The sequence below is a fragment of the Crassostrea angulata genome, chromosome 7 (genome assembly GCF_025612915.1).
Source record: "Crassostrea angulata isolate pt1a10 chromosome 7, ASM2561291v2, whole genome shotgun sequence".
Classification (NCBI taxonomy): Eukaryota; Metazoa; Mollusca; class Bivalvia; order Ostreida; family Ostreidae; genus Magallana; species Magallana angulata.
In genome coordinates, this window is record NC_069117.1 from 29,616,352 (window position 1) to 29,629,859 (window position 13,508).

At 34.6% G+C, this 13,508-nt stretch overlaps 2 protein-coding genes across 2 annotated transcripts; one reads left to right on the forward strand and one right to left on the reverse strand.

The window, feature by feature from the left end:
* Nucleotides 1-104: 104 nt before the first annotated feature.
* On the reverse strand, nt 105-9,719 carry LOC128155221 (E3 ubiquitin-protein ligase CCNB1IP1-like). Its single transcript, XM_052816825.1, has 11 exons — nt 9,536-9,719; nt 9,350-9,365; nt 9,106-9,165; nt 8,764-8,834; nt 8,432-8,506; nt 7,425-7,539; nt 5,543-5,563; nt 3,146-3,237; nt 2,666-2,792; nt 318-383; nt 105-235 (listed from the first exon to the last, which is right to left on the reverse strand). Exons 1-11 carry the CDS (start codon nt 9,596-9,598, stop codon nt 105-107), a joined length of 837 nt encoding a protein of 278 aa, XP_052672785.1. The 5' UTR covers nt 9,599-9,719.
* LOC128155218 (RAB6-interacting golgin-like) lies at nt 6,156-13,445 on the forward strand. Its single transcript, XM_052816823.1, has 7 exons — nt 6,156-6,358; nt 6,873-7,336; nt 9,986-10,099; nt 10,732-10,861; nt 11,518-11,619; nt 12,111-12,251; nt 12,674-13,445. The coding sequence occupies exons 2-7, from the start codon at nt 6,889-6,891 to the stop codon at nt 13,299-13,301; spliced, it is 1,563 nt and encodes a 520-aa protein (XP_052672783.1). The 5' UTR covers nt 6,156-6,358; nt 6,873-6,888; the 3' UTR covers nt 13,302-13,445.
* The last annotated feature ends 63 nt before the right edge of the window (nt 13,446-13,508 follow it).

Below are 13,508 nucleotides of genomic sequence, written 5' to 3' on the forward strand. Positions count from 1 at the left end.
ATGATTATACACAGATAAACACTATGTGATAATATATTCGTTATTAAAAACGTTACAGAGAGTTCTTCAGAACAAGTTAATCTCATGCGGTTGTGTGCTGTCCATTAATGTGTGGGAAAGTCCAAGTCAAACAGGTTCTTGTTCACTGGCTGCTGTGAATGGCGGCCGTTTTTGGTTTGTTGATGACCATGGGCAAGAACTGGTGTATCAGTCGGTCGGAACGAGAATGGAGCTTCTTTGGAGAAAAAAAAAGACATTGAATGTTATATCTACATATAATAATTTGGCCGCCATTAACACCACTTACACAGACTTACCCCGACTTGCCTCTGGTGAATTTCTTTTGCTGTTTGATGCGCTACCGGCATGAGAAGAACCGATGCCTACATGGATGTGAACCATGTAATAGTTACATACATGTAATTGGCACTGGCAACAATAAATAAAGAATTATTTTAAAAAAAAATCGATGATCGTTATCTCAAATAGTGGCGTTTCTTGTACGTCTGAATATACTTAGATACCACTAACAAATAATTTTTACCTCGAAGTGACGAATGTATTTTCTCTATAGAAAACATAATTATGATGTAAATATTTTTTAAAGCGGACAAGGTGGCCGCTGGATAAGGGGGTCAGAAATGACAATTTTTAACAGCACAACAGCGGGATGAGAGAAAGCGCCGTTGCACAGCACGCCGTCACGTTGACACCTTAATTAACGTGCGCTTCACACAACACGCCTTTGCACAAACACATCTTCACATGACATGCCTTTGCGCTGTTTTATTAATTTCATGCAACTATTAAATTTTACCACAGCTTTCACAATTTTGTCTTGTGCTCTTCGGTGCGTTATATGAAAATGTGATGGCACTTAAGGTGGCTCACTACACCGTGAAATATTTTCTCGAATCAGCAGAAAATTACTTGATTATGATAGATATCATAATGGATTAGAAGTATTCAAGTCTAATAGGCAAAACATGTCCAATTTTTTATTTAAAAAATTATATTTTCAAAAATTTAATTCAGTTAACATATATGCATGAACAAAAGCTCCAGCTGGATCCGAACTCATGATCTGCGGTTCTGAAGCCAAACACTTTAACCACTGAGCTACGACGATATACAACCCAAACGAACGACATAATCAGTTTCACAAAACTTGCCATTTTGTGACGTAGTGTCTTAAAAAGTACAAGTCTGAATGTAGTGAGGTACCTTAACCGTGTTGTGAAGTTGAATTAGCACGTCGGTTTTAAAATATGATGTTGGCTTCGAGCACAGAGCTGTTACACGAGTTTCGTGGGATGCATTTTATGCAAATGGCCAAACAGAAATCATAAATAGATGATCTATAGTTTTAAAGAGATGGCGACATTATATAAATAGTGCCTGTTTCGGAGGGTAACAGTTGAAATTGACACCCCGAGAAAACCACTGTCAACCGACGCGAAGCGGAGGTTGACAATGGTTTTCGAGGGTAGTCAATTTCAACTGTTACCCTCCGAAACGGGCACTATTTATTTTATTATACTGAATGTCTTAATTTTAAAGAAAACTTTATAGCTTTTATATACGAATAACGTGAATTCTACAGCGAACCGTACGCGCATGTAACAATTTGTATTATTATACTTTCATGTTAAATACTGAAATCTGATTGGTTTAGACGCATTTGATAATCCGTCCTATTCACCTCAGTGTTAGCAACACACTTGGCAACGGGTAACACAAAAAATTGTTACATGCGCGTAAATTATGCGCGTACGGTTCGCCGTGGAATTCGAGCCATTTCTATATAAAATCAGTAAAAAATCTCTAAAATTAAGACATTCAGTATAATAAAATAAATAGTGCCTGTTTGGGAGGATAACAGTTGAAATTGACACCCCTCGAAAACCATGGTCAACCTCCGCTTCGCTTCAGTTGACAATGGTTTCCTCGGGGTGTCAATTTCAACTGTTACCCTCCCAAACAGGCACTATTTATATAATGTTACCCGTTGCTAAGTGCGTTGCTAACGCTGAGGGTAATAGAACAGATTATGAACTGCGTCTAAACCAATCAGATTTCAGTATTTAACATGAAAGTATAATAATATATAAATAGTGCCAGTTTGGGATGGTAACAGTTGAAATTGACACCCCGAGGAAACCATTGTCAACCGACGCGAAGCGGAGGTTGACAATGGTTTTCGAGGGTGTCAATTTCAACTGTTATCCTCCCAAACAGGCACTATTTATTTTATTATACTGAATGTCTTAATTTTATAGAATTTTTTACTGATTTTATATAGAAATAAAGTGAATTCCACGGAGAACCGTACGCGCATAATTTACGCGCATGCAACAATTCGTTGTGTTGCCCGTTGCTAAGTGTGTTGCTAACGCTGAGGGTAATAGAACGGATTATCAACTGCGTCTAAAACAATCAGATTTCAGTATTTAACATGAAAGTATAATAATTTATTTTGTGCCCCGTAAACCGTTAATCAGAAAATATAAAGTTATCTGGAATAGGGACTGATAAAATGTTTGGGTGATTCACGAGATCCTAGGTCATTGTCTGGTGACTTCCTTCAAATATATACTGGTAATACGCCTGTTTTCTTGGTAGAAATCAGAGTAAATCACATTTTATTGTAATAAATGATACTTGCCGTGATCGGAACCTATCGGTATGGTAAAGGTGGAGAGAGCGTTTCTAGCTCTGTCATTGCATACCGTTTCTCCGCCCCCAAAAGACGATGGTGTTATGCACTTCCTTTTCAAAGCATCGTACATCGACTAAAAGATGAAAATCTGCATTTTAATATTAAAGTATGATTTACTTTAATTTTATTCAAACATTTGCATAAACTGCCAGTAAACTGTAATGTGGTATTTTAATACAGCGATTGACGCAAAATGTCGATTATATTTTTTTTCTACCACTGAATGTGCTGTAAGTTTCATTTTCAATACAAATCGCTTTCCGAGGGAGACGTTTCGATCAACATGCAATTTGTTTGGTTCCATATAATAACATGTACAAAAGCAGTGATCGAGAGTTCAGTATCAATTGTAATTTTGTAGAAGTCTTTAATGTGTATGTAATGTAAGCTTTGGGTATTTAGTTTAAGCGGGGCGGGGATACTCACTTGTAGCTTTTGGTATTGTCTGTATTTTTCAGCAACCTTTTCGCTTGCATCATGATACTTTTTCTTGACGCTCTCCAAATCTTTTTTAGTTACTAAAAATAGATTTTAATTTTAAAACAGGGTTTTGTTTATATCGATATACTGGCACTGTACCAGTTATCGGCTATGATATAACGTTTTCTTTTCGTGTTTCCTTATTTCTTGATATATTGGAATAAAAATTTTAATACTTTAAATTGTGAACTCCTTATTTTTCCATCAGTTAGATTATATCATCATTTAGAACCCAACACATATTGTTTCTGTGCATTTTAGCACGCTCCGAAGTTGCCGAGGTTTTATGATTTACTGTACCAGTTATCGGCTTCGTGATAATAACATAGTAAAATCCTTGTACATGTTGATTTTATATTCTGCAAAGTGTTGATTGAATTATGTCCCTTGCGGGGTCAGCCTACAGGTCTTAGGGGTTATTACACGTAAATAAATCTCAAAAAATTATTCTTTATCATCATACGGTAATATACACAATCGTACGCTAATCAATGCATGATTATACAATCAGGCGTTCAACTGCGCAATGAATCTCTCGGTATTTAGTGAGTTCCTTTTGTTTATAAATGTTATATGTATTGATATTATATGTCAAATCAAAGAAGGGATATAATTACGTATCACAAAGAGGTCATATTCTATTTTTAACTTATTACGTCGTTTCCCCCACAGCTGAAAGTGCAAAGATGTAAATCAGCGGTAAACAATAGGATCGTTAAAGCTCATGTTTAAAACATAATGAGGAATGTTTTCAAGCAAACATCCTTTCCTTATTCGAAACAGACGACTGAATTAAAAAATCTCGGATATTCGCGTGCTATAAACCCGAACCCTCAGTTTAGCCGATAACTGGTCTTAGCCGATAACTGGTACAGTACCAGTATAGCTCATCTCTTTGCATTTTGTCCGTCTGTCCGTCACAAACGCTTCCTCATATTGTGTAGTTTAAAATTTATTCAAAGCTTTGTATTTAAGTCTAATAGGTTTACAGACGAACGGACAAAAGTGTGATCAGACAGGCGCAATTGTAAACTGATCCCAATAAAGATAGTCGGTTTTAAGATGGTCTACGAAAAGACGGAAGAAAACAAACCGCTTTTTTACCATATTTATTGGAGCTACAGAGCTATTGGCCATGGGTGGTCAAAATCGTTTCTGATTTTGTTGATCAAATTGTCTTTTACAGTTTACATATAAATGACTGAAAACTGTGTAGACGTGTAATGGGGATGTATGCGGATGGATTTTTTTTGTAAAAAATGTGGTTATATTGATGAAATGGCTCGCAATTTGAAGTTGTTCATATTTTTATAAGAAAAGAATTACTATGAGAATCCATGAATTCATGAGATATTTTTTTATTACAAAACACGTGGCTTAGTTATTTGCACATGTACATATTAAATGGCAGAGAACAAAGGGGGAGCCATAGAATTTGATAAAGGACAATTAGATACAATAATGGGTAAAAAAAAAATGTAATCATAAGTGAAAAATTAATTTAAAAAAATGTTCTACATGTAAGTGATCGCACAATTATTTAGCTTCAAAATGACGTTAGAGTAAGTTAAGCGTATTGGTACCCGTCTATTGTTCGACTAAACCTCCTTATGATTCGACTAAGCTATTCATGAGGGTAAAATTGACATTTGAATAAGGAAAGCGGAAATATTAGTGTAAAGCGGAAAGGACATAATAGAAATGAATTTTAAAATTTGAAAACAAGAAATGCTCTTTTCTGAATAAAACTTGCTTTAAAAAGGGGGGGGGGGGGCTTAGAATATGCTGAATATGCATTTTTTGGTGTAACGATAAATAAAAAAGAACTCAATCTCGCTGCTTTATACTGTTTAAAAAAGTTTTAAAAATATATAACCTCTGATAAATATTTTATATACAATATACAATGGAATTCTCACTTTATTTGTCGAATTGTGACGCGATGTGATACATGATCCGATTCGTCACACGCAACTTATTCAATGTAAAGTACAACGTTAGTTGTCGTTTTCATTAAGAGATAGAAAATACAAGTACATTGTGGATCAGCCTTTCCTTCACGAAAAGGTTACAAATTAAAATTCGTTCTAACAGAACTCGAGAACGACTATTTTGATCACGATTATGACATCTAACACTTGTTGTCAATGTAATATATCGAGTATGTGGATAAGCAGCATTGTACATGTATAATAGATTATAATACATACATGTAATATATAAATTCACTTCCGCCAGGCGGACGTGCAAATCTGCATTTGTCGACATTTGAAACAGACTATTTGATGATATAACACATTATATTGATGGACATTATTCCATCTCTGTTGACATGAAACTTACCTGTTAGTTGTGATTTTAGCGCTGATTTAAAGCTAAGGATATTAATGGATGTATGGAAATATACATGGCTTCAAAGATCACATATATCACAATATACAAACTCACTAAACAACGTGGATTACATAGAAAAATAATCAATACAATGAGCGATACAATATTGATTTGACTGGCGTGTGATAAAAGGAATGTGCTATGTTTATTATCATCACAGCAAAAGACATGATCTTGTCGTCTGTCCAACACAGGTGCGAGTCCGCCTGTGGGGCTTTAACACATACACACACTGTTTACATCTATAAATAGCCTGATCGACCTTCCCGCTGCCACAGTGCAACGTACACAGTACATTCAGCTTGTCAACTTATCACATTTCCCATAGCTGACAGACCATGTGACTCAGTGCTAATTCTGGGGCTCTCGACGGGGTTTACACACAGCGAAACCCTCTTACATTTTGTAAACGAAGAGCTTGATGAATCAAAACCTTCTGATGAAATTATACAATCTTAACGAAAGTCCATTCGTGATTATATATTTCAGGATAATTAATTAATCCATAAAGAAGTCACTCATTTCTTTTTAAATTATGTCACATCCCCCAAATTAGCCCCCGTTTGGCACAGCCTGTGCTCTAACAACCTGTGTGACCAGGCAGTGGCTGTGAAACTTGTAACGATATTGTCCTGTTTGTGTCCTAACCACACAAACTTTTGATATTCTATCGTTCTTTATAGAAAACAAAGGGTGACATATTAATTTACAGGTGCAACGGTACAACGTTCAACATCACCTGTGTGAAATCCAATTTCAATGCAGGTAAGGATATTGATTCTTTGTCGTAGCAGGTGCATGTAAATAGCTATTTCCCTTGTTATACATTAAAACTGTGTACCTCTGTAATCATCTTTGAATGACATATATATATATACATGTAGCGATTATGTTTCATGTAGCGCATGGAACGTTGTACATACACATCCTGCACGTGTCTTGATTAAATGTCATTTAACAATCACATGTTGTTTTCAACAAACGCCATTTAACATGCTTAATATTTTATACTATGTATGTGATACTCGGATGAATTTTTATATATTTTTAAAATGGTAGGGTTTTTTTTGTGTGGGGGGGGGGGGGGCGTTGTTTTTTTCTGTACATGAATTTCATAATTAATTTGAAAAAGTTGTTTAATGAATCAGGTATATAACTTCATTTTCATTCTGTTATTGTTACAGTCAAATTTTTAGATGTACCTTATTGAGTAATTGAGGACTTCTACCATAGAATATATTAATATTCATTGTCATACTTGTAAATGAATCCTTTTCAGCTGCAATGTTTGTGGAATGGATGACAGTGCATCTAACACCCTGAGGAGCCTATTGGGAAAGATGGAGCCACCCCCCATGTCCTCAGCTGAGGCCTATCCTACTTTCTTGTACAAGATATCCCCTGTCCTCTCTGTTCAGCAGTCCCCTTCTATGGTTCAATCATCGCCCTCATCAAAACAGACAATCACTAGTATCATGTCCTCAAACATGTCCTCAAACATCACTAGTGCTAGCAACTCTCTAGCCCTGGAGGAGATGGGATTAAGAAGGACAAGAACTGTGATCCCACACTCGGTCAAAGTTCAAATAGCAAAAGTAGCTAATCAGATTCCTAGAATGACACAGGGTGAGATTGCCCAGATGTTTGGGATTGACAGAACCACTGTATCAAAGATCTTAAAGAGAAGAAGAGAATATTTAGGTCCTGATTCTGAGTCACCACCGAGAGCAAAGTACAATTGCTGTAAGTTTCCTCCCCTGAACTAGAAATATATATCCCTTTCTCTTTCTCTCCCTCCACTATCTCTCTTTTTCAGCATTTTAAAAGATACAATTCAATTCAGCTGAGGTACGAGAAATCACTTGTTCATAATATTGCTCCAACTGTGCTGCTCTCTCTTTGGCTTTGGCTCCTACATACTCTTGGTAAACTCTTTCTTGATGAATCTACAATGGATACACTACCATGCAATTACTATTTCACGATTTGAAAAAAAAAATTAACAGCTAGGGCTCCTCATTCTCAATTTTTAAAATTTAATCTACAAAAGTGCCTCAATCAAAATATAATTTCACTTGTGAATATGAAAAGAGCTAAAATTAATGACTTCTAATTTTTTTTCCCAAAGAAATGGAGAGTGTTTTTGCAGTGAATTATTAAAGCTTGAATTTTGCTTTTAATAAAACCTGATATTTATGAATTATTTAAGCAAGAAAAGTTTGGTAGACGTTAGTTTATATTAAATGATTGTTTTTTAAGAAAAAAATGTTAATATATTTTTAACAAAAATATTTTGTATCAGATTTATATATAAAAGTCCACCTGACTCTAAAAGTCTTCCAACCTGTGTTATTAAATATTTATTTGGTATTCTTTTTTAACTAACCACTTAACTTATCTCTGAGAAATTCATGAAAATAATTGAGAGCTCATTATCAGACTTTCACAGGTGAAATCGTATTCCAAACTACAGATCAAAATAAATTACAGGTACATTAAGCCATGTTGATTTTGCTCTGGTAGAGATGCATCATTTAAAAGGTTTAAGATTAGGCTAATACAGATTTTTTTGTGTCTTAAAATGATAAATTTCATAAATTGATGAAAAATTATATCACTATTAATATGAAAGGTGTGATAAGCAACAATTACTTTTGAGATGGTAAAGTATACTGGTACATTGTTATGTACATGTAGTAAGGTATACCAGGTACTGTAGGCTACAGACCATGCAGACTATGCAAGTAATGCAAGTCTACATATAATCAGCCATCCTTCTATTGGAGAATGGGGAGGATTTTTTGTCGGATAGAAAACAATTATTTTTATTGCGAGTACCTGATAAGACCAAAATGACATTGCTCTAGAGCAGATCTCCATTATTATTTCTGGCCGCTTTCCTGCTAACACCATCTGAAATAAAATTGTACAAGATAATTTATACCCTAACAACAATAAAGCATTAAACAGAAATTGACAAACTTCAGATCTATTAGACATGGTTTTCTCTTTATTAAGCAAACAATAGTGTATGCTACTACTATGCACTATGCATCAATTGGAGGAGCAAAATGCAATTATTGTGATAGTCTTGAAAATTTGTATGTTTGATGTCATCCTTGCTGGGCCCATCCTTGCCCCTTTAAATTTAGTGTTTTGGTCAAGCTTACAGATTTGTATTTTTCAGAGGGATTGACTTCAATTCGAATGATATCCAATTTGTCTGATAAATCTGTAGAGCCTGTAAGAAAACAATACACTTTTTGCATCCAAGAAATTATATTAAAAAATTGTTAGTAAACTGTTGTACATACAACTTGAGTTCTGAACCCTATACAATGTATCTCTCTTTTTTCAAACATTTTCTTATATCAATTTTAAAATGTTAGTTTATGGCATAATTTAAAAAACATATATACTTTCTGTATTTTTCATTGTGTAAATGTATATATATGAAAATGGTTATTTAAAAAAATTGCTTCTTCTGTAATCACAATTAAATGCTAGCTTACAAGCTGGACATGTTGCATTGTTCTTAAATTCTCGTACCCCATCTTCATCACAAAAAATATCTTGATCATTGTTAAGAATAGAATATAATTGTGAAAATGATAATTAAATATAAAAATCATTGACAAATAATAAACATTTATATATAAAGAGGTACATATAAAGGCAATAAAATCATTAAAATAAATTTTAATCAATAGGATGTGCTTTGTCTAACTAAATATATAAATCTCATTAAAAGGATACGTGAACAAGATGTTATCTGAAACCATACCAAAAATTATAATATTAATACTGAGTCAAATCAGAGACATAAATAACATGTTATTTAACGTTAGGTCTCTGGCGAAACGTAGATTATTTAAAACGTTAAATATTTTTGAAAAAATTGAGATAATGATATGCAAAGTATTATATGAAAAATTTTATAACCCAAGCATATGCTTCTACTCTTTTTCTGCACTTTTTGTGATTGCAAACCAACTCTGATTCCATATCAAGAGCTTTCAAAACTTCTGCCAAAAGGTAGTGTCGACGTCAATTTTGATCTTATAAGTCAATGCATTTACCTCGTTGCCTAAAGCGCTCGAGTGATTATTTATAAAATCAGAGGCATGGGTAATAAATACGTGTAAAAGATGTCGGGATGGGCTGGGTTTTCGGATGCAGAGCTGAGAAAACTAAAAGATCAAAAGGACAATAAATCAGCAAAAGGTTTTTTTAATTCATTTAATTTCCAAATTCACGCTTCGTTTTAGCTGCTTTTGCAACTTCTTTCGAATTTTCTCGAGAGACGATGTCATTATTTTTTTTTTGGGGGGGGGGGGGTTAATTACTTTTTACTTAATGCAAATGATCCAAATTAATCTTTAAATTCGACAGTATCCAGTGGTCAGGATCCCAATGAAGCTTCACCAGGTAAAAGAGTGCCCAACATTTTGGTTGCATCAAAATCTAGAACGCAGAGAGAGGCAGCAAATCCAGTCAGTTCAACAGGTGCGTTAGTAATAAGTTCTAAGTACATGTATTATATACATCAGTAAAAATTTCCAGTTGCACAAATAGATAAAGGAATTTGAAGAAAATTCCATAAAATTTGAAACTGGTGTACTCTTAAATTCTCAAAGCTGAACACCGCTCGTAAATAGGCACTGTCCGCCATATTTCTATTTCGTCACTGCTGTCCCTACAACCCCTATATAAGGCACAGACCTCTAAACAGTTCAAAGTACTTTGCTGTAGAGGTCTCACCTGTGTGGACGTACATCTCGCCTCGCTGTGTTATTCGGTCGCGATGAAATTATCAAATTTTACGCACTTTTTTAAAGCCAGGAGAATACTAACATCAAATAATTTGGTCAATGCATTATTTACAAACAGAGTATGCACATAGAATAAGAAATAAATGCATAAAATCGAAAGACCACGAAAGGAATACTACACGTCGACCACAAGTTTCAGGTGTGCAATCGGGTGTATCGGAATCGAAGGGTTTATATACCAGGTATCTTTGTGATGGTGCCTATTTATGAGCGGTGTTCAGCTTCAAGCTTGCATGTTTGGTTTTTTACAAAACAAAACATTTTGTTATGAAATTTCAATATTGTAAGTAGATTATTTTGTTACAGGTTTAGGTGGAAACAAAATTCCAAAACAGCAGACCCCAGTGACAGCAACAAAACCTGCAGAAGAGAAGGAAGAGATGGTGATGGAGATTAAAGAAGAGGTGACAGAAATCGAGGACTCTGAGGCGCTGTCGTAAGTCAAATAAACTGAAAAGACTAATACCATTTATCAATTCACCGCATCGCCCCAGAATAGGGCTTCATTTCTCTACTTGATTGTGAAAAAACCAAAATACATATGTGCTACTAAAATAAAACATGTATGCTTTTTGTCTTCCATATTATGTACATTTTATTGAGATTAGATCAGCTGTTATAAAAAAAAAATCAATTGCAGTGAAAACAAGTCCATTATATAGTAATGCGTATTCATTTACAAAAAGCTAACTTTTTGATTTTATACACACTTGAACAAATTCTAAGCTGAAAAAGTATCCATGCAACAAAATTTTCCTAGCATGAAAAAAAAAACTATATAGGTCTCCTTCATTCTCAAGGCTACATGTGGTCATATTCATGACCAGAAAAACCTGACATTTATGATTGTGAAAGAAAAATGCTTATAAACTAAAGAGGGCACGCTGCTTTTTGATTTTGCCTACCTGTAGAATCAGGGTACATGTAAATTGAAAATCTGATTAATAATGATAGTTTGCAGACTAGTGTAATATTACCGGGTAATATGAATTTAATCATAATAACAAGATTAGTGTACTGATTTACTCTGTAGTGCTGTGCAAAGTATCTTTTTCACAGGGACTTTTTTAAATAAAACTTTTTATGTTTCAGACGGGAGATCAATAACTTAGATAAATTCCGAGACCAGCAAAAAATGATTGAAGAAGCCAACAAGCAGCGGAAAGCTTTACTCTCCAAAACACTGACAGAGAGGTGACTGCAAAATCATTTAAGTTGACATTATATGCTCATTTTGAGCAGAAAGATAACATCGTAAACAAAAGACAACTTAACCACAGATTATCTAATTAACCAATATTATATTCATAAAACAAAAAATGGCATCACTCATGGACAGAGAATCCATGGTTGGTCTAAATTTGGTCTCCTTTTTCATAAGAGAGAATCAAGCATGTCAATGACTATTTTCTATAAGCTTCAATATTATACAGTAATAATATACGTACACAACTGGAAAATGCTGATGCAGGCCTTTTCCTTCAAATAATTTGCAGACTTGCATAACGTTAATATACTTACACAAGTTAATATACTTACACAAATGGAAAATGCTGATTCAGGCTTTTTCCTGCAAATAATTTGCAGACTTGCTTAACGTCTCAATTTAATGAGACATAAGATTAAAAAAAAAAGCATTTTGTATTTCCATAAAATTACATCATTGCGTTTATTTGTAATTACAGACAAAGGAAAGCAAGGGAGGAGGCCCAGAAGTTGTCTCACATACAGAAAGAGCTGCAGTTACTAGACAACCGACTGTCAGCAGACGTTACTCTCATCAGGAGTCGAATAGAATCAGCCAGCAAAGACTTCCTAGAAGCTCAGTAAGAGTCCCAGGCTATCCACTCTCCAAAAATAGATCCCCATTCTCCTCCTGCACCCCCAGTTAAAAAAAAACCTGATAAAATGTATTAATATTATAAGACAGTCACTTCTATAACACCAACTGTTTGAACTGTGTACCCTAAAGGATTTGAAAGAAAACACCTTTTATACAATCCTTGCTAATTGCTTTAGCATGAGAAAAAGTATCAGATGAAATTGATCTTTTTTTTTAAATTCTGCAATGTCATTGTTATGTAATGTACAAAATTTTCAATTCAATGAGTATCTGGCTGTGTATGTTATCTGTATACCTTTAATTGTTTTTCTTCAATTCTTTCTAATGAAATATTTGCAAAACATATTATTGGATTAGAATTCATGCAAATTGAGTTTATAGCAATTTATGTTTATTTGTTACTAGGAGGAGATATGACAGAGCTGAGCGAGAATTCATTGAAGCAAAGATGGATTTACAGAAGAAATCAGATCTGAAGGAGCAACTGACTGAGCATCTTTACACCATCATTCACCAAAATGAACTACGCAAAGCAGAAAAACTCTCTCATCTCATGAATGAACTAGAAATGGAGAATGAAGGGAACGGGGTAAAGCTTTCCTCTTTGCCTCCACTAAGTGCATTTAATGCAGTCGGCCTGACGACTCTGCCAAAGACATCCACAAATGACCAGTGTCAATCTGGACCTTCTTCATCCAAAAATGACAATCAGAAATCCACAGAATTGAGCAAAAGTGAAAAAATGAACAAGAATTCTGCATCTTTGGCTTCGTCTGAGGAAACCATAGACAAATCTGTGTGCCATATCATTACAGACTCACAAAGTGTTGACAACAGAGGAGGTGTTCAGGAATCGTTAAGAGAGGGAAAGAGGCAAGAGGAAGCTACTGGTGGGGGCTCAAAGGTTGGTGTACCACAGGGAAAAGCACAGACTGCATCTGATCTTGGAGGTTCCTTAGAACGAGAGAAATCCGTGCCATCCTCATGGACTCTAGATGTTATAGTTAAACAAGAACCAGAAGAAAGTGTCTAGAGATAAGTTTAAGTGGGCTTTATCATATCATGACATATCCAGCAATATTCAGAGAATAAGATTATTTTGAACCGAAATTTATTGTTTTGTACATATGAAATATTATGTACTTGAGAGAAGTAAAAATAAACTTCTGTTTTTGAGGCTTTTTGTTTGTGAATTATTATATTTGTTATCTCACTGTAGAAGCTAGTGGATGTTCATCCA

Coding starts and splice junctions, on each gene's coding strand:
- LOC128155218 (XM_052816823.1), top strand. CDS start 6,889: ATGGATGACAGTGCATCTAACACCCTGAGGAGCCTATTGGGAAAGATG. Junction 10,100..10,731: donor AAATCCAGTCAGTTCAACAG/GTGCGTTAGTAA, acceptor ATTTTGTTACAG/GTTTAGGTGGAAACAAAATT. Junction 10,862..11,517: donor GAGGACTCTGAGGCGCTGTC/GTAAGTCAAATA, acceptor TTTATGTTTCAG/ACGGGAGATCAATAACTTAG.
- LOC128155221 (XM_052816825.1), bottom strand. CDS start 9,598: ATGGAATCAGAGTTGGTTTGCAATCACAAAAAGTGCAGAAAAAGAGTA. Junction 384..2,665: donor ACCGATAGGTTCCGATCACG/GCAAGTATCATT, acceptor ACATCCATGTAG/GCATCGGTTCTTCTCATGCC. Junction 236..317: donor TTCACCAGAGGCAAGTCGGG/GTAAGTCTGTGT, acceptor TTTTCTCCAAAG/AAGCTCCATTCTCGTTCCGA.